The following is an 18,816-nucleotide window of genomic DNA, read 5'->3' as shown; positions in this document are numbered from 1 at the left end:
GCTGTATAATTCTGCTGTACATATAATGGCTGCTCTGGCTGATTTAGTCATTTACCAGCTTTCTGAGTACTGAGCTACAATTTTTTTTAAAGCTCGGAGAAATTACTAACATGAAAGACACCACAGAAAGTCAAATTGTATGATAAAAGGGAAAAAATGTCTGAGGAAAATTCTAAATGATCAAAGCAAATTTTCATTGCTTTTCAGAACTGCTGATTTAGTAGAAACCAAACTACCGCTTATACTGCAACAATGACACCAGAGACTTCTCTGGCTCTTCTAAGATTAACTTAAGAGTTAATTGTCTAGTCCAGTGTCTCAGACATGTTTCAGTCACTGCATGTAGAGTGACCAGAACCTCAAAGATGGTTTTTGTTGCACTCCCCTTGGTGAACTAACTCTCTGAGTGGGACAGGCCTGGCCTTGGGACAGATTCCAGCTCCCAGAGCCTGCATTCCAATGGCAGACATTGCTGCCCTCACAACCGTATACGTGTACATTTTGGTTCATTTTCTTACCCTCTTCCGGGACTCTTCAATGGCAGACAGCAGGGCATTGTCCTTCTCATTCTTCAGGAAACCCTAAAAAAGGGGAGAAAAATGACACAACTTGGGTTAAAATTAACTTTCAAATAATCAAAATTGCACTGTAAGAAAAAAAAAAAAAACAAGGATATTTGCTCCTCTGCCCATCTCCCCAAAATTTCTCAACTTGAAAACATCTAAATACATGGCTTTTACAGATGTTTCCTAGTTTCTGTCATTCTGTGGGCACTTGATTGTTAGAAGGTAAAGTCTCCCCACAAAGCAGCAGCAGGGTAAAGTCCCTGCTCCTGCAAACAGGGCAAAAATGAACAGAGTCAAACTGCCCTTCAAAATTCCAAATGGCCCATATTGTCGGTTTGGGCTCTACAGCCAGTCACAGTTCCTCTAACTGGTCTCTAGGCTGTACTTTTCTGTTGCTTTCAATTAATTCTTCAATTTCTTTCTAACATTACAGAAGCTGCCACTACCCACTTGTCTGGGTGTTTTTCATTTGTCAATGCCTAGAAAACCCTAAAAATCATTTATTTACACATTTCTTCCAAGACTTTGCCAGTGTGCACTGCCTGTTTCAAGGCCTGATGACATCCACTGCTTGCTTAATATAGGTGGGGTGAAGAGGTGACGGTCCTTAAGTCTAGTTTAATATGCACACGCTAAATGCCTGCAAAATGCAACTCCACAACGGCCAAGAGCACAGGCTTTGGAGTATGACAAGCCTAGTTTCAAATCCTAGTGCCTCTAATTACTAATGGCATGACTTCAGCCAAGTCACCTAGACTCTCTAAACCTCAGTTTACTCATGTGTAAAATGAATATTTAATGACATAATGTAGTCAAATTCTTGGCCAAAGGCTCAGTAAATGTAGCTCTCTTAATAGAACCAATTAGATTTACATCTATCAGTAACATTAAAGAAAGAGATGCCAGGGTGACTTTCTTGTTGCTGTCCATTGCCCTTATTTGCTTGAACTGTGGTCTTAAGGACAAGAAGACACTGTCCTGGTGATGTCCTGACACACAACCATGGCTGCAGGCAGACAGACAGACAGGGCAGGCTTATGTGCCTGCCTCAATGCCAACAACCTGCCCTTTGGACATGGGTGAAGTTTCTTTTCCACAGCTTGAGGCTTGGGGGCCGAGTAGAGACAAGGAAGATGACCCATCATCTAGGTAGAGACCAAAGTCTTAGTTGTAACAGGGAAGAATTCAAGTCACGCTGTCCATGAGATCCACCCATATGCTAGAATATAAGGTACGTGTGTGTCAAACACACTACTGGTGCATTTATACACGTCCAACCGATCTGTTTTTTCGGAGCCATGCCTCTGCCTTTTTTTGGGGGAGGGGGGCGGGGGGGAATATAATACAAAAGTAGAATTAAGCTAAAGCTTTTTACAATAACATCCTAAATTAAAACATTATTTGTCAGTTCACTTGTTATTTGAAACTGTCAAGTTTAATTAATTAGCTTTTGATCACTTATATTTTAACAGCTGTAATTTTTAATATATTTCATTCAAACAGTCCTAAATAAAAGTCTCCTGGTCCTTAAAAATTGGGGGGAGGGGGGTGACAGGATAAGACTGCTATATAAATTTAAATGAAATATTACTAATCTTCCCCAGATCCCTTACATACTGGTCCAGGATTCTCCCATATGTACTATCAAACCCTGGGCCGTGCACTGGGATGGACAGAGATGAGGGCCAGCAGCCCAGGACGTAGCTTCCTCACAAAGACTACTCCAAGGTAGTCCTTGCTGTGATTCTGAAGACACAGTGAGAAGATACAGCTTCAGACATCAGAGAAAAGAAATCAGCAGTTGCTAGAGAGTGCCCACTCTGTTCAAAAATGCATGTCGTTGAATGATGTGGGATGCAAAATACCTACACTGATATTAGGCCACCTGCCTAGTAATGGAGTGGCCTCAATGCATCAGAGCACATAAAGCTAGGACCCTGTGTGCTCCATTCAGAAGAGGGCAGCTAGTCACCATGTGCTTGTGTCTGGCCATCAAGCAGGGAACTCAGACACAAGATGATGGCAAGGATTTCTAATGGGCCTTGTTTATACTTTTCATAGCAAATGATACATCAGGTCAACAAACCTTTATTATGAATTGCCTCTCGTTGTTGTAACTGAGGGGTCTTCCATGGCTACATATAATGTCTATACCGTAGTATCACAGTTTATAAAACAAAGCTAAGAACTATTATCATCCCTTGTTGCGATTGTTGTTCTCAAACAAAGGAGAGGCACACAGTGTACTCTGCCACACCCTTCTGTGGCTGCTGCTGTGGGAAGCTGATCCTCTAAAGGACCCATGAGTGGTGGCGTGGGAGGGATGGGAGAGATGACAACTACTGTCTCACAGACCTCTTCTGTTTTTTGGGGGGATGGGGGAGAAGGTTGGGGGGTCAGAGAGGCAGACTTCAGTCACCACGGGAGAGTCAGAAAAGACGGGGTTAAGTGGGATGTTCAGTATCTCCTCCATCTCCTCTCTGAGCTTCCTCAACCCTTCCTGGTCAATGACGAGTCCGTCCCATTCACTTAACTGCACCCAGATTCACCTACACAACACACACACACACACACGCACGCACACCATTAATGCACAAATGTAAAGCAGTAATTAGACACATTTGTTTAAAAGCAACAGAACATTCCGCAAGAAACGCAATCCTCAGTTTTCTAAGAGATGAATTTTCAACTAGTGGTTAAGAAAGAAAAAGAAAAAAATATTGCTTAGGGGTAGATTAGTCTCTTCTTTAAAATATTCATTATAAAGCACGTTCCAAAAATCTTACAAAAACAAATCAAATGAAGCATTTGTACATGAGAATCAAATTTTGGCATCACTCACATATGAACAGAGGCCATTAACCATTACGTATCTCAAAAATTGGGCTTTCTCTGTAACACAAACTGAGCCCACAAAATAGAGGTTTCAAATTTTAGCTTTTCATCGTTTATTCCTTTCTAAAATGAAATGCTAAAATAGGTTACACAGCATATTTTATTTTTAAAAACAGCACACCAGTGGCCTATCTTTTGAAAAGAATCATAAAGATATTAATAATTTGAACAGTTAGAAGAACAGTGCACAATCCTTATGCCATCTAGTGGCAGTTACTTTCTTGTAAAGAGCACACACCTCAAATGAGAATGGTTGTTACTTGCTGTCTGAGTCTATCCTGACTCGTGGCAACCCCACGTGTGCAGAGTAGAACTGTGATCCACAGGGTTTTCAAGGCTGTGACCTTTCAGAAGCAGATCACCAGGCCTGTCTTCCAAGCACCACTGGGTGGGTTCAAACCCCCAACTTTTTGGCTAAGAGTCTATTGCTTAACTGTTTGTATCACTCAGGGACTTCAAAAGGAAAACAGCCTGCTAGAATTAAAGAACTAAAAAGTTAGCCAGACGCATACCTGCCACAGACCAGGTTTCTCATACATCTTCCTTGACTTCCCTTTTCCACATCTGTGTTTCCTTGCAATCCCTCTCCTGTGAGACGCCTCTTAGGCTCCTCACACTGGAAATATACTTCTATAGCTTATCAGAACATGCGGCCTCTGGAGAGGTGAGCTGGGGCTGAAGGGTGAATTGGGAGGAGTCTTCCCTCATTGAGTAGGGCTCCCTGCTACTCTGAAGACCCTTGGGCATAGAGAAGGGCTCAATGTCTCACCTCTGCTTGATGCCAGACGTCTCACTAATATCCCTCAAGTCACCCACAAGCACTTTTTAATTGCTCATAGTCCTCTACTCTGACCCTTCTACTACTACAGCTGGCCCACTCAATAAAGAACATTCCATTAACATCTACCCCATCTGCACACTGCCTCCTCACAGCCAGGGTCCTGGAAGCAGACCCTCACCTGACTCCTTGAATATATTTTTGGTTTCAAGCTTTCTATAACATATAATAGATACCATTCAGTGAGCAATTAAGTGCCAGGCACTGTTCTAGGCACTTAAAAGACATTATTGCTAATCCTTTAACACCTGACCAAGGGTTCCCAACCAGGAAGAGGCAGAGCCAGGATTCAAACCCAGTTCTGATTCTCAAGAAACCTACTATTCTGAGATATCCAAGGGACAGTAAATTTCTCTAAATCTATAAAATAAAGAGCAGCTATTTTTCTGTCTAAAAGGACAGAGCCCAAGAAGGGAGCAAAATATCCTTAAATTTGCTTTCTTCTTTGGGTATTATTAGTTTCCCATCACAGATGATGAAATCAAGGTTCAGAGAACAAAACTAATTCTTATACCAGCACTAAGACTAGCTAACACTTAACATGGGTCTTACTGTGGACCAGGCCCAAGTGTGCTATGCATATCCGGTTGTAGTCTTTGTTTTTTACCCAATGCTAAACTGTCTCTCAATACTGCTTTACTGGATCATACTTTAAAGTATGTTTTTAATATAGGTTTAAAAGTTGAGAGAACTGAGTAAAAACGCTTCTATCAACTCTAAAATCTGGCTTCAGGTTAAGATCATCTGGTTAGTAAGTGGTAGCAAAGTTCAGACTTACAACTCAGGTCTTCTGACCCCATGTCTAGCCTTTTCCACTCTACCATGTTGGCGTAGTGGTTAAGTGCTACGGCTGCTAACCAAAAGGTCGCCAGTTCGAATCTGCAAGGCGCTCCTTGGAAACTCTATGGGGCAGTTTTGATCTGTCCTATAGGGTCGCTATGAGTCGGAATCGACTCGATGGCACTGGGTTTGGTTTTTTTTAGTTATGTTGTCTCTCACTGAAGCAAACCAAGGTGAAATAAACAGATTATTTATGCTTGCATATTTACTGAGGACTAAAATGACAAATGTCAAATCCTTTAGAACAGTATTTTTCAAAATGTGGGTCAGTATCCAAAATTGTATCATGGACTAAAATGGAACAGAGATATGTGGTGTAGGTAAGTACTGCTTTGTGAAACTTCTGTTTCAATCACATGTGTTTATTTGTATGTATGAACTGGGGCATGATGTGAAGTGTATTTCTTACTATGGGTCACATTCAAAACAGTTTGTAATCACTGCTTTAGACCACCAACTCTACAGTGTTCCCAAGTATTAGTACAATTATTGGTGAGGAACAATAAATACCTGTGCAGATGCCCAAACAGTGTCTCCTGCCATGTTTTTTCATTTTCGCAGAGGAAGCGAGCTGCCTTTCAATGTGCACTGGCTAAGAACAACGAAGAATGTAACCACAACAAGGTAAGCTGATTCTCCTATCAAACCTGCGGTCACATCTCAAAGACCCAGTGGCCAAACTGGCTCTGAAATGGCTCAGGTCGAGAAAGGCGAGGCATGAAACGGCATTATTTTTAATCATGTTGCAGTCTTAGAATACAACTGGCCGCTAACTTCCACTGTAGAAAAAGGCAGTGGGCACAGACTCTCCTCTGGGGTCAAAAGGTGGTTTGTTTTTGCCAAAAGGCCAAATTCTCTTAGCTCGTTTGCTTTCTGAAAGTGAAAACTGCAAGAAATAACGGTCTCTGTGAGAAAATTTCAGTATCCACCTTAGCCAGGTTAATAGAATGACCAAAAAAAAAAAAAAACCAACTAAACATTGATGCTTTCACAGTCCTTTGCTTCTCACCTACAACAAATAAAAGATCTGTTGGACAGTTTCATAAACGGTTTGAATGGAAGAACATGTAATTTTTCTATTAAAAAAACAAAACAAACAAACAAATAATTAGAGACTAAGTTGGTCCCACAAAGCAATAGCCGTATTTTACATGGTCTTCAGTCTCTCCCCTTCAGCAGACCAACTGGCAATCTACCCTTATCAAGGTTTAAACTCGGGTCCACACAGCAGGCCAGACATTCTTCCAGAAGGTTATCCAACACGACATAAAAATATATGCTATAAAAATCTTCTATCTTTTTTTATTTAATATATACAATAAATACAAATTAAGAGGAAATCTGCAAACCAGTATTTCAAATCAAAACAATATTAACACAGTGAGCAGTGACTTTTGGTTGAAAAAACATCACCAAGACACAAGCAACTGCTAGGAAGATCATGAAAGAGGAAGGAAAAATGAATAGATGAAAAGATAAACTTAAAAAAAAAACAGAATAATCAATATACGGGCCGCTCCAAGATCAAGTAAGAGTTCCAATAAGGCATGGTAAGTACTCATTAGCACCCAGTTAATGACATGAAGAAGTGATTTCCATAAAGACAGGAGTATAAGCTGTACCCATTTTGCTTTAGCTCATTCTATAATCCTAGCCTTTGTCCCTGAACCTCTTGCAAGCCCTCTTCCCAATTCTGTATTAGAAAGCTGGGTCTAATGATCTCTTCTGAAACTCTCTCTTAGGTGAAATTTTCACAAAGGCCGAACTACTATTTGAGGAAGGACGAAGTAAGATACTGTTTTCAGGTGAGCACAACAGAAATCCTGCCAGTCCACGGAGAGAGCCGCTGGGCTCATCGATGGTGGACATGCTTTTCATTAGCTCGCTTTTGTTGTGGCTATACTGAGAATGCCTCTAGGAATTTTTCAAGTGCAAAGAGATTTTCATTACTGATAAATCCCAAAAGATAAACAGGGAAATTTTAAAATTGGGAAATTTTCATGATTTGTGGGAACCTTCATATGGTTTCAGAGCTTGTTTGACTATTTTATTGGGCCAACATTTAATGCAATAAAGTAAAAATACACAAAATGTCAGCTTAAAAGGCCATGAGAGTCTGAATCTCTTTCTGCAGGAAATAGCTAGCAAATCCAGGTTTTATTCTCCAACTCAAAGGTAAGTCCCACTGCTTGTTTTCTACAAAAACTTTAATACTCAGAATCCTCTGCTCACAGAGCATATTAAAAATACTAATAAATGCATGTATGTATATATACATACACACATACATCCATACATCTTTAAAAACACCCCTGGAGAAAGCAGAGCTAAGCCAGCAGAGCTGATATCCGCCAACTGTAATATATTTTTAATGCTGTTGTATGATTTCTCACTGGGCATTTATGCAACAGCCTAGCCCCTCTAGTTCAGCAGGTGGCAGCAGACACTGCCCAAGAGTGGCTGTGGGGTTCCGCCATTTGCCGGCTCAGCGGACCCATCCAGGCCGCTCCAGGCAGCTCTGCAGCCACAGGTGGCAGACCTTGGCGCTACGACATGGCACTGCACGGGCACCAGGCCATCTGTTACTGGCAGTTTCCAGGTCCCATTTTGTACATGGTTTCTGCTATGGGGCAAGACAAAGAGTGGCGCGATTATGTGATGGATTTGGGCCCATTAAGGCCAACAAATTTATTTGTTCCTCCTCCCCCAAGATTCAAATTGGTTGTCAGGACAGTCTACAAATTCTCACAGGTTGAAGAGACAATTTGATGTGAGTGAGGAAATTCTAAACACAGGAATAATCAGCTCTGGGCAGTGCCTCCTACCACGCTCTCAAAGGGTCTTATGGGCAGCGCTGTGCTCAGTCTTGTGCCCAATCTCTTCGAGAATATGTCAATACAGTCATGATACAATTCTATTTGCACCTATGTCCTCTGGGAAAGCCACAAGGTTTTCAGGGGAGTCACTAATATAAACCCCCCAAAAAACAAACCCACTGCAAGTCGATTCCTACTCATAGCAACCCTATAGGACAGAGTAATATTGCCCCATAGAGTTTCCAAGGCTGTGATCTTATGGAAGCAGACTGCCACCATCTTTCTCCTGGTGGGTCTGAACTGCTGACTTTTGGTCAGAAGCCAAATGCTTAACCACTGCACCACCAGGGCTCCTTGTGTTACTAATATACCCACTGACTCATAGGGACCCTACAGGACAGACTAAAACTGCCCCATAGAGTTTCCAAGGAGTGCCTGGAGGATTTGAACTGCCGACCTTAACCACTATGCCACCAGGGTTACTGTCACTAAAGTAAGTCCACCTAATTGCCTTTTGTGGACCCTTCCCCCACTAACTCCCCATCCCCCAAAAAAGGAGGAGGAAGAGGAGAAAATGAAGAGAAGAAGAAAAAAAGAACCACCATACAACAAAAACCCAACTTCCAAGATTTTTAGCACTGGGTAAAGGAAATAAGAGATAGGACTTACCATACCCCGGAAGGAAAAGCTGTGAGGAAGTCATTAGCGAGAGTGGGGACGTGCTGTTGCTGTGGTGCGGCAGTGAGGCATGCGTGGCACACGTCTCTCATCAACACAATGTAGGCACAGAACTACCAGATGCCTCTTCTGTGTTCTATACCAAACCCTCAAGCTAGGGCTGCTTAGCACATCGGGTTCCTACACTTGGAGAACAAGGCCAATGTTAAGGGCTACATCCCTGTGAGGACCATTTACATCCTCCACGCTACTGCTGCAAAGCCAGCTCTGCCCTTTTTAGGGGGCCCAGGGTATTCTTATCTGCTGCCCCTCTCTCTGGCCATCCGGGAAAAGAAAACAATCTGTCCTGCTCAGTTCTTGAAAGGCTCTGGCGACTCTCGGTGCAATGGAGAGGGGAGCAGTATTAAGGGAATATAAATGAATAAAATAACAAATGATGGCCATTCAGGCACTATTGGGAAAAAACGTTTTTCAGCAGAAGCCCCCAAATTCAGCAAAGGCCTGCAACAATCTTTCAGGGTTGTGTAAGCAACTTTCCTTTCCTAGTCAGGAGAGGGCTCGTAGAGAGGAGGTGACGGGCTCAGTGCTGATACCTCACACTTCCTGAACAACCAGCCAGCGCCTGCATCCTAGTGAGAAGGGCCACGATGCAGCAGTGTGCCTCGCTGCAGTGGCAGGGCCCTGTCAGCCATCCTCTCTGCCACTCCCTGGGGCCGGGGCGGGGCGGGGGGGTGGGAGGGCCAAGAGAGAGAGGACAGCCAGCCAACTGCTCTCAGACCACTGAGGTGGCCCTGTGGGAGAAAACAAGGATGGCAACTCTAAGCATTTTATCTTCTCCCACCAAAAAAAAAAAAAAAGGCACCCTTGCTAGGGCTGATCTTTAGAGACAGAAGAAAGGGTAGGATTGTAAGAGAAAACTTTTTCAATCTAGCTTTGCAAATGGAATATAACACTATGCAGAAGTATGTCTGGCTTCAGAAAGCAGCGACGGACGCTCTCCTCACCCAAAGGTATGAATGAATTCATCTAAAAAATATTAATCCTATAGTCACTCTAAGGCGATGGGAAGATAAGGTAAGAATGATACATTAAGTGACAATAAAAAAGGTTTTAATATGTCTTTGGGGAACTGATTTCCATCTTGGAGATAGATTAGTCCGCATGCAAGGAACTTTGGGTACTAAAACCGCACTGCAGTATAAAATGGAAATACATCAATAAAAGCCTTTTATCGTGGCCAGCATCCCCTACCACTGCCCCCACACTCACCCCAGTAAAGTAACCCTGTCTTATAATAAAACAAAGACCCCCGCCTTCGTCAGGTCTAGTGTCTTTTTCCCTTTGGAATCAGGAAACAAAGACAAGATTTAGGGTTGTGAGAAGGAACAGCAAGCAGAGGGTGTGTCTCCGAGACAGACAGGTGGGAGCTGAGCTGCCTCTGCCAGGCTGGTTTCTACAGCGCTCAGGATCAGGCCCGGGGCTCTACTTAGCAAGCACAAGGAGCCCTGTGAGTCAAGCTGATGTGTGGGGACCATGGCTCATATTAGTTCCCTGCTGGTCCACGGTGTCAGTCATTTACACTGCAGTCGAAAGTCCCAGCTCCTCCCGCTCTGCAGCAACGCGTATGCTGATAGAACTGGAGCACCAATCATCACCGCTGTCATGGAAAAAGGGAGCCTGGGTTTTGCTGCAGTTCTCTTCTTATTCAGAATTCTTTTTAAAAAATTTATTTGGGGGACCAGAGAAAACAAACAAGAGACCTTCCCTTTTAGAATTTCATGGTGTCTAAATTTTTTAAGTGAAATTTGTCAAGGCATTCCTTTGCTACCAGTACTTGTGATTTCACACTCTCTCCAAAACCTTAATTAAGTTTGGAAACATTCTGACTTTGTTCTGTCAGAGCTGAGGGAATACCGCAGAAGGCACCACTCACCACTGTCAGCACAGGTACAGAAAACATGAAGCAGCGCTTAGCAGGAGTGGCAAATACAAGCAATGGTAGAGGCGAGAGGACAAGACCAGTTTTCACACACAAATTACTCGAAATGGATTGGGATCTATAAAACCTTTCACCTAGCCAGCCCATACTTGGAGAAGGGTTGACCCTGCATTGTGGGACCCCTCACACCTACAGCTAATGGAGTGAGGCCTGCTGGGAGGACATGTGAAAACGCCAGGCTCTACCCCAGCTCCTACCAGATAGGTGACGCCCTTTCCACTCCAGGAGACAAGCACTGCGTCCTCCATGCTGAGCCAACACGTTCGATCTAAAAGCTTGACTTCTAGGATAGATCTTATTTTCAAATGTTTCTTTATAAATGACACATTTATGTATGTCATCTACAACACAGGCCCAGGAAGACTCCAAGCACAGCTCAATAAGTCATTTCTGGCCCAGCTAAAAAGGAACCTCCTTGTGAGTTAGGCTGCTAAGGCAAAGGCATACTTGGCTAAAAGCTCAATCTATTAGATCCATCAGTCACCAGAAAGTCCACAAAGAGAAGGAAACAGAGTCAGATGCAGACAGAGGCGCGGCACAGCAGATTAGGAGTCAGGTGGCCTGAGTTTAGGGCAAAACCAGCTACCTTCCAGATGTATGACCTTGAGAAAGTTATTTAACTGCAGTATACCTTCTACAAGAAGCTCCAGAAATTCCAACTCCACAAGGAGTGGGAACAGGTGAGAAATTAGCATTGCCATCACCACTATGACTATATTCCACTGCCGAAATAATCCATAACTTGAAGCACAAAAGAAATACAATAAGCTTTGTTTCTGAAGACAGCCTAGATCTATAGTCTGTATATAAAAAAGCCAAAGCCCACCGAGCTAGAAGGACAACCAGAATCAAAGAGAAATAACCTATTTTCAGAGGAATGCTAATTTCACCCTGCCATCAAGGAGGATACTCTCCTCCGTTTTCTGAAAATCCATTTTATATTGGAAGGAGGAAGTTGCCATATTTAAAAAAGAAGATGACACAAAGGAAGGAATTCCAGAGGTGTTGATACAAATTACCTATCTAAAATTTTACCTACCCTACCCATTACCCATAACCCATATTAGCCATCAGTTTCTTAAAAGCAACATTCAGAAGCTACCCAGATATGTGTTAATTTTACTTCAGGAAAATCTCAAATTTTCTATCTTCTCACAGGATCAAACTAACTCTAAATTGGCAAGGCAATGTTACTGAAGGTGTCTTCAACCTTGATTGAGGGAAACTCACTTGTGCGGTCCACCTTTTACCACAGTGTTCTTGGTGACGCCATTTTACCCCTTCTTCACTGCCATCTTAGTGGCAGGGAATGTTTCCTAGCAGGCTGGTTGACATGCTTGCTTAACTACAGGATGGCACTGCCAGAGCAATCGAAGGTTTGACACGAATACATTTTTTTGTAGCAAAAGGAACCAGCCCTGGAACCTCTTTACTACCACTCAGGTTAAAATTTCATGGGAAAATTTAGGAGCTTCCAGACTGAAGAGATTCGGGAATCCCCTACAAGCACCAGGAAGGACAGCCTCTTCCCAGCAGCCAAACTTGAGTAAACCATGGTGGAGGCAAAAGAAATAGGAAGCAACTGGGTCTCTGCCACCCACAAGAGTATCGAAAAGGTACCTCTATGCAGCCTACTATAAAGCCAGAAAAAGAAAATAAGACCAGAATCTCCAATCAAGTTTAAGTTTAAGAATTTCAAAGGAAGGCTTGTCACACCCTTCATGTCATCCAACCAAACATTTTATGCAAGCAAAGCTGCAGTTCAAATGGAGTTCTAATATACTGCTCTAAAACTCTTATTTCAAGGTGCAAGCCTTATAAAAATCGAAGTGAAGGAATCCCTTTGCATTCTACCATATATCTAGACAATTAATATATTAAATGTTTCCGCCCAAGGATTAAAAAAGTATATTTCGATCTAGGCTCTTATGCTACAAGCTAATATTAGTGCCACAGAAGTTCATGGAATCTTTGTGAGATTCGACCCAGGGCTAAGGACAGCTAAACCTTTCTATTTCAATGAAAAGGCTTATATGAAAATCCTTCTCTTCCCTAGTTGTAAATATCTATTAGAGGTAAAAAGCATTCAGTGACTAAACTGAACAGCAGCTACTGCAACAAAACCTGGAAAACCAGTTGGCCTTATACATTTTATATCGAGTTTTGTGGAAGGTTCAACTCCTTAAACAGTTCCTAAAGCATCTTGAGCAAATTCTTCATGGTATCATTTACTGTAAAATACATTTACTATAAATTCTTCAAGGTTAAAGTTAAAAATTCACTTGTTTCCTCTTAGTAACAGCATCAAGGGACAAAGGAAGAAGCCGAGTCAAAGCCAATTAATTTTAAGAATCAAGATTTATAAGCTTATCATCACAAACAAGAGTTTTTTTCACAAGTAGTTTTGAAGTCACAACTATTAATTAAGCAGAAGGTGCTAAAAATTATCTCCATAAGTGAGACTGAAAGCCTCAATTTATTGCTGTTTTAGGGCAAAATCCTGGGTTTTTAAAAAACATTTTTTCTTATGTATTTTAATCAGCTATTATACATCACGAGCATAGAAAATTTTTCTTAAAAAAAAAAAAAAATCCAGCAATTCTCTTCAGGAATAGAAAGCATGCTGTTTGTGAAAGATAGTGGAAAGAAACTGAACTCTTAAATATATCACATTTAGATTTCTTTTTCTCTCAAGCGTCATTTCCACTCTTGACTAGTGATAAATTTATACTTCTCATTAACTTAAATTACTAATGAATAATTAATTAAAGGCATGTGTCAAGATTATTTGTTAAAATCTGTATTTCAATTATATATATCATTCTTGGCTTCTGACATATACATAAAAAAATACACCCAAGAACCTCTGTTAAAGCCTTCAATATTTGCAGCATTCATTTTAAAGTCTCTTTTGCTTATTCAACCAAAGATAAATTTTCAATCTCTCACCGCTATATGAGTATGAGAAATACTTACTGTAGACAAAAGGATTCCATTTTCTTTCTGGGAATGTTCTCCACCCTCTCGGAGAACTCTTCTGTGCAGTATGCAATTTCATTTTCTTAGTTTTACAGTAACAAAGCTCTTGTGCCAGAGCTTAATGTAAATGAAATGGCCCTGCAGCCGCCTTCGGAACCTAGCTCACCTCCACCATGATACAGCTAATTGTTAAAAATGGTGGCTGAGACATTTTCCATACATTAAATTAAGGAGCTCTGATGAAGGCGCTGGCATCCACCCACTTCAAACAAAGGAAAATAATTTGCAACTGTACCAAGGCACGGATAATTGAGTCATCTCCCATACAGGGTCAGTGTTAGAGGTTTCCTCCATCTTTACAAAATGCAAACCACAGCTCATTGTCTCACCTCCGAAATCAATTCTTTGCAATGCTGCACTGGGTCAGAGTTTTAAGGGAATCTTAGTCATGGGTAAATCCAAACCTCCAATGGCTGAGGCGAGCCAAATTCTCCCAGTTCTCTGCCTTCCCTGAGCAGCGCTCCCCATTCCCCGCTGGGCAGCTCCTCAACCTTCCTATTGTTCGGACTGAAGAAAGTCCCACACCTCTGAAGCGAGCTCAATAAATCCCTCAGCTAGGTGAGCAGTTTCCAAGTCCATGCTTCAGAAAGAAGTCCGGACCCTACAGGTCCCACAGTATAAATACATTCCTTGGGATAAAAAGCTATATACACCATTGTCTTTTTTGTTGTTTTTAAGGGATGACAACAAGCAAGCTCCTGTTTAGCAATGAATTAAAATCATTTCATCTCTGATATCAATGTATTAAAAGTGTTACAGGCAACATTTATCATTTTATTACCTTCCAGATAATGATTACATGACCTAGAAGTTTTCATTCCACTTACACAAACCACATTCTCTAAACCAAAAATCTGAAATACACTTAAAGGACTCATGTCATATTCTTTTCAGGCTTAATTTGAGAAATAAAAAGTAACTATCTTAATTTAAATTGCCAACATTTGATAATGCTTCAGAATCCATGTCTTTAGTGCTACTATTCAATTCTTCTCATTTGAAGCCTTATACTAAAACATTTCCTGTGAGATAATTACAAATACCTGTAATAAAAGTACTTTTTTTCTCATTACCAAATATAAATGACTGAATCCCTTGGTAAGGCATCCTTTATACACACACACACACACACACACACTCACACTCACACTCACACTCACACTCACCTACAATCCCAAAGAAGGATCTGTTTTCAGCAAAGAAAAGAAATTCAATTTTAATATTTCACCTCACCCAAGAATTCTGCCTTTCACATGCATCTGTTATAAAAAATCGTAAAGAAAGTCCACACTACTTATTACTTAAAGAAAGTCTGTAAAAATCCTAAATAACTGTTTAAATCTTTAGGCAAATACCTCTTTGCCCCACCCAATAAATTTTTTTAAAGAAAAATATTAGCATGGCAAGGCATAAATCTGAACAATTCTCAGGAGAATCAAGTACTTTTTCCATCAAATGAGTTAACTGCTTCCCAATTTATCTCCAAATTTTAAGCAAACAATGACCTTGTCTCTCGAAGCTATTGCAACAACATACTGTCACTCTATTTACCAGGGCACATTTACCTTAATTTCTTGACCAAACGTGGGCACTCCTACCTGCAGCTCTCAAATTTAAGAAGTTACACCAGGCGATGCTGCCGGTCACACAAGCTCTTCCATACCTTCTATGGGGGATGAGCTGGGTCAGAACCAGTGCTCAAGTTTTTTCCCACCCCAAACTGTCTGGACTGAGAGACAGACAGACAGATACAGAAGAAGGAAAAGAAAAAACAAAAACAAAACAAAAAAACCTTGCAAGAGCTGATATGACTGAAGCACTAAAGAGTCCAATTAGACAATGAGATTGCAGGGTCCCCTTAAAAAGGGTACACTGCAGCCCCCAGGGCAGAGCATCCTCATTCCAGCGGCCGCACACAGATTCAGAGAAGTCAGCCATCAGTTTGAAAGCACAAACTGACGGGAGTAACAGTTTATAGGTTACAGAAGGGTATTTTATTGTTAACGGACTGTACCAAGTTAAGATTTAAGAGGGGGGAGAAACAACATGTAGGCAAGGAATGCTATGATACTTTTTTTCTTTTTCCCAACCCAAGCCACTGCAATTACTCTGATGTGAATTTTTGATGACTTCCGACATCTTGCATGGTTAATAACCACTTCAGCTGTCATGTTGGCTTAATGTGGAAAATGCATTTGTTGCATTGTGATGCAGTGCTGTGGCCACAGATTGTGACACCAGTTGTGAAGCTGGTCCCTTAACTGAGCAGCAGGAATTTGCACATGCCATGATGCTAAAATAAATGGGAGTTAAAAGATTTCATAAAGCAGCAGCAGCAGACAGATCCTGCCATTTTAGTCTTACAGAATGTGTAGCTCCCACAAGCACTCAGCTCACGGTGCCCTTGTCAATTTCACTGTCCTTCAACCCAGAACAGTAAAATCACTGTCTTAAATGTTTGGCCTCTTAGCAGTGAAAAGATTTTGATACTGTTTAAATAACTATTCAGATTAATTACAGCTTTGAACAGAACAGAGGTTATCTGTATTTCAGGACTATAAAGCCAATGAAACTGTCAGTGACATAGGAAAATGCAGACCCTTTATTAACATATGCTTAGCTCAACTGTCACTTCTTTGTACAACATTTAGGGAAAAATATATGATGTGTAAGTAATGAATATTCTCATTCTGCCACAATGATTTTTAGAAGTGCTCCTCGGAAAGGGATTTTTCTCTCAATGTTTTAATGTATAACCTGAAAATGAAAGACGACATTAAAATACTAACATGGGTTTTTCATTGTCACTGAAGGAAATCCAATGCAGCCAACAATTGTGCCATTACAGGAAAGCTTATAAAAAAGCAAAGATGAAACCGCACTAAGAGCCAGACGCCAGATGATTAAAGTCAGGCCAGTCAGGTGGTGGGGCCAGCATTATGGTACAGATTGAAGAAGAAATATCAAGAAAAAGACCAGCCCGTCTTCAAAAACAGAAACCACAAACCCCGAGACTACAATCTCTTGGTCGCAAAACCAATACCTATACTGAAGAACACGAATGATATATGATATTTGCCAATTTCACAATGCATTTCTATAAAAATATTAACTTCACTATTCAGCATCTAGAAACAGGCTACTTAAAGATTCTTATTTCTCTATCATCATCGTTTTTGTATTTCAAGAAGCAGAACCAAGTTACAGCCTTCATTGCTTTAACAGAAAAACAACTTATAGGATTAACTTATTTTTAGATCAGAACATTTTTTTAATGCCCATAACTGAGATATAGTTCAGAAGCTTCTGCCTTATATTTAAAAAAAAGAAAAAAAAAGGAAAAGGAAACAAACAAAAATAATAAACACAGGAACACAATGATATCCGAACAGTGACTAACAATGAACGAACTTAGGCTACTAATATAAAAATCAATTCATGGTTTCCTTTGTTTTATTCATTGTGATAGCACCAAATGCATAATTTGGAGGTGCATGTGTTGACAAGCTCTGTAAAGCTGAAGAGCTTTCTAGTCTTGTTTCTTACCCGAACTTAAAATTAACCAACAGTGCTACTCGGTGCCGCCGTAGCAGATGTCACAGTACCTGCAGCTAACATTCAACATTCAAGCATTTTTTTGTCCAGACCCAATCCTAGGTACCATGGACAGCTCAGAAACTGCACAAGGAGGGAGAAAGGGAAGGTGTGGGTGTTAGAGTGGCTTTGAAATTAGCCAGGCTCGGCTTATGCTCCAATTACTGAACAAAAGACAATCCTGGGGGACCTTTCTCTGAACCAGTGCAAGGAGCAAACTCTTCTGTTTCTGATCAAATAAATACCGTATTGGAGCACAGTGGATATGCAGCAATAGGAGTCTCTGCCTGGGGATGGAAGGGGCAAGAAAAAAGGAACCCAAAGACCCAAGTGTGGTTAAAGTTAAACCATTTCATTGATGGTTAAAGCACATTCCTGAGGGAGACATCTGACGTTCACTGCAGGCAAGTGAGAAACCTCCCTTTTAATTACTAAAAAAAAAAAAACCTCATTTGAGTCACTATTAAGACATTTTCTCTCTCCGATACTGCCAGCAAATAAAATCAGAGAGTATCCTCTTTATGCTAGGAACAAATCCTAAAACAGCTTGGCTTCCACTGTTCGCCAACCTATGAGTATCCCAAGGAAATCAGATAAGAGGATGGCTTGGAGTTGCAGAATATTCTGGAGGCAAAGGACCACAGAGCAGGCTGTCATGAGAAGTGACCTGTCCACGGATCCCAGCACTTTACAAAGGAGGTGTTTCTCTTGTTTTATCACTAACTGAACATAAAGTGATCTGTTCCTAAACGTCTATTTGGTAGTCCATTGTTTAATTTTGTGTCTAGGTTTATAAAGCCCTCAGCACCAAAAGTGGGCCCTGGTGGCGCAACGGTTAAGTGCTCGGCTGCAAACCAAAAGGTCAGCGGTTTGAACCCACCCAGCGACTATGCATAGCAATACACTCCCATAAAGATTATAGCCTAGAAAACCCATATGAGGTCACTATGAGTCAAAAATCAACTTGACAGCACCTAACAAGCACCAAAAACTAAAAGCAAAGAGAAAAGAGTAGAAAATGCATGGGTTCAGCATTTATTAATATGAGGGGGAAAAGCAGGCTCATTTACACAAATGCAGAGATGACATCTGATTCTTTCTACCAAAGGGGATCAACCCCACCTTTTCAAAGAGGTCTGTACACTGTACTGTTCTGAACTATTAAAAAAAAAAAAAGGCGCATTGTCAATGAGCCAATACACCAGATACATATTCCATATTAAAAACCTGGACACCCAAAAATGCAAAAACAGGATGAATCTTACTACCACAATAACCACCATAATTAAAACCCACTGTTGTCAAGTCAATTCCGACTCATAGCAATCCCACATAACACAGTAGAACTGCCCCATAGGGTTTCCAAGGAGCAGCTGGTGGATTCAAACTCCTGACCTTTTGGTTACAAGCTGAGCTCTTTAACCACTTTGCCACCAGGGCTCCACAATAATTAAGGTCTGTGTATCTGAAAGATCTCCAAATGTCAGGAGGGCTTGAAATTTCAGTGTTTTTCATGCAAAATTCCAACAATGTCTTTAGATGGTACCTTAG

General features: G+C 41.1%; 1 protein-coding gene across 1 annotated transcript in view; it reads right to left on the bottom strand.

Moving 5' to 3' along the window:
* NUP93 (nucleoporin 93) overlaps window positions 1–18,816 on the bottom strand; it is a 114,640-nt gene that overhangs the window by 37,818 nt on the left and 58,006 nt on the right. Inside the window, exon 4 of the mRNA XM_049864619.1 lies at window positions 519–581. Coding sequence (XP_049720576.1) covers window positions 519–581 — 63 coding nt within the window. The remainder of the gene's footprint in view (window positions 1–518; window positions 582–18,816) is intronic.

Source organism: Elephas maximus, chromosome 21 (assembly GCF_024166365.1).
Source record: "Elephas maximus indicus isolate mEleMax1 chromosome 21, mEleMax1 primary haplotype, whole genome shotgun sequence".
Classification (NCBI taxonomy): domain Eukaryota; kingdom Metazoa; phylum Chordata; class Mammalia; order Proboscidea; family Elephantidae; genus Elephas; species Elephas maximus.
Note: the sequence above shows the minus strand (reverse complement) of the source record. Positions and strands in the feature narration are given on the sequence as shown.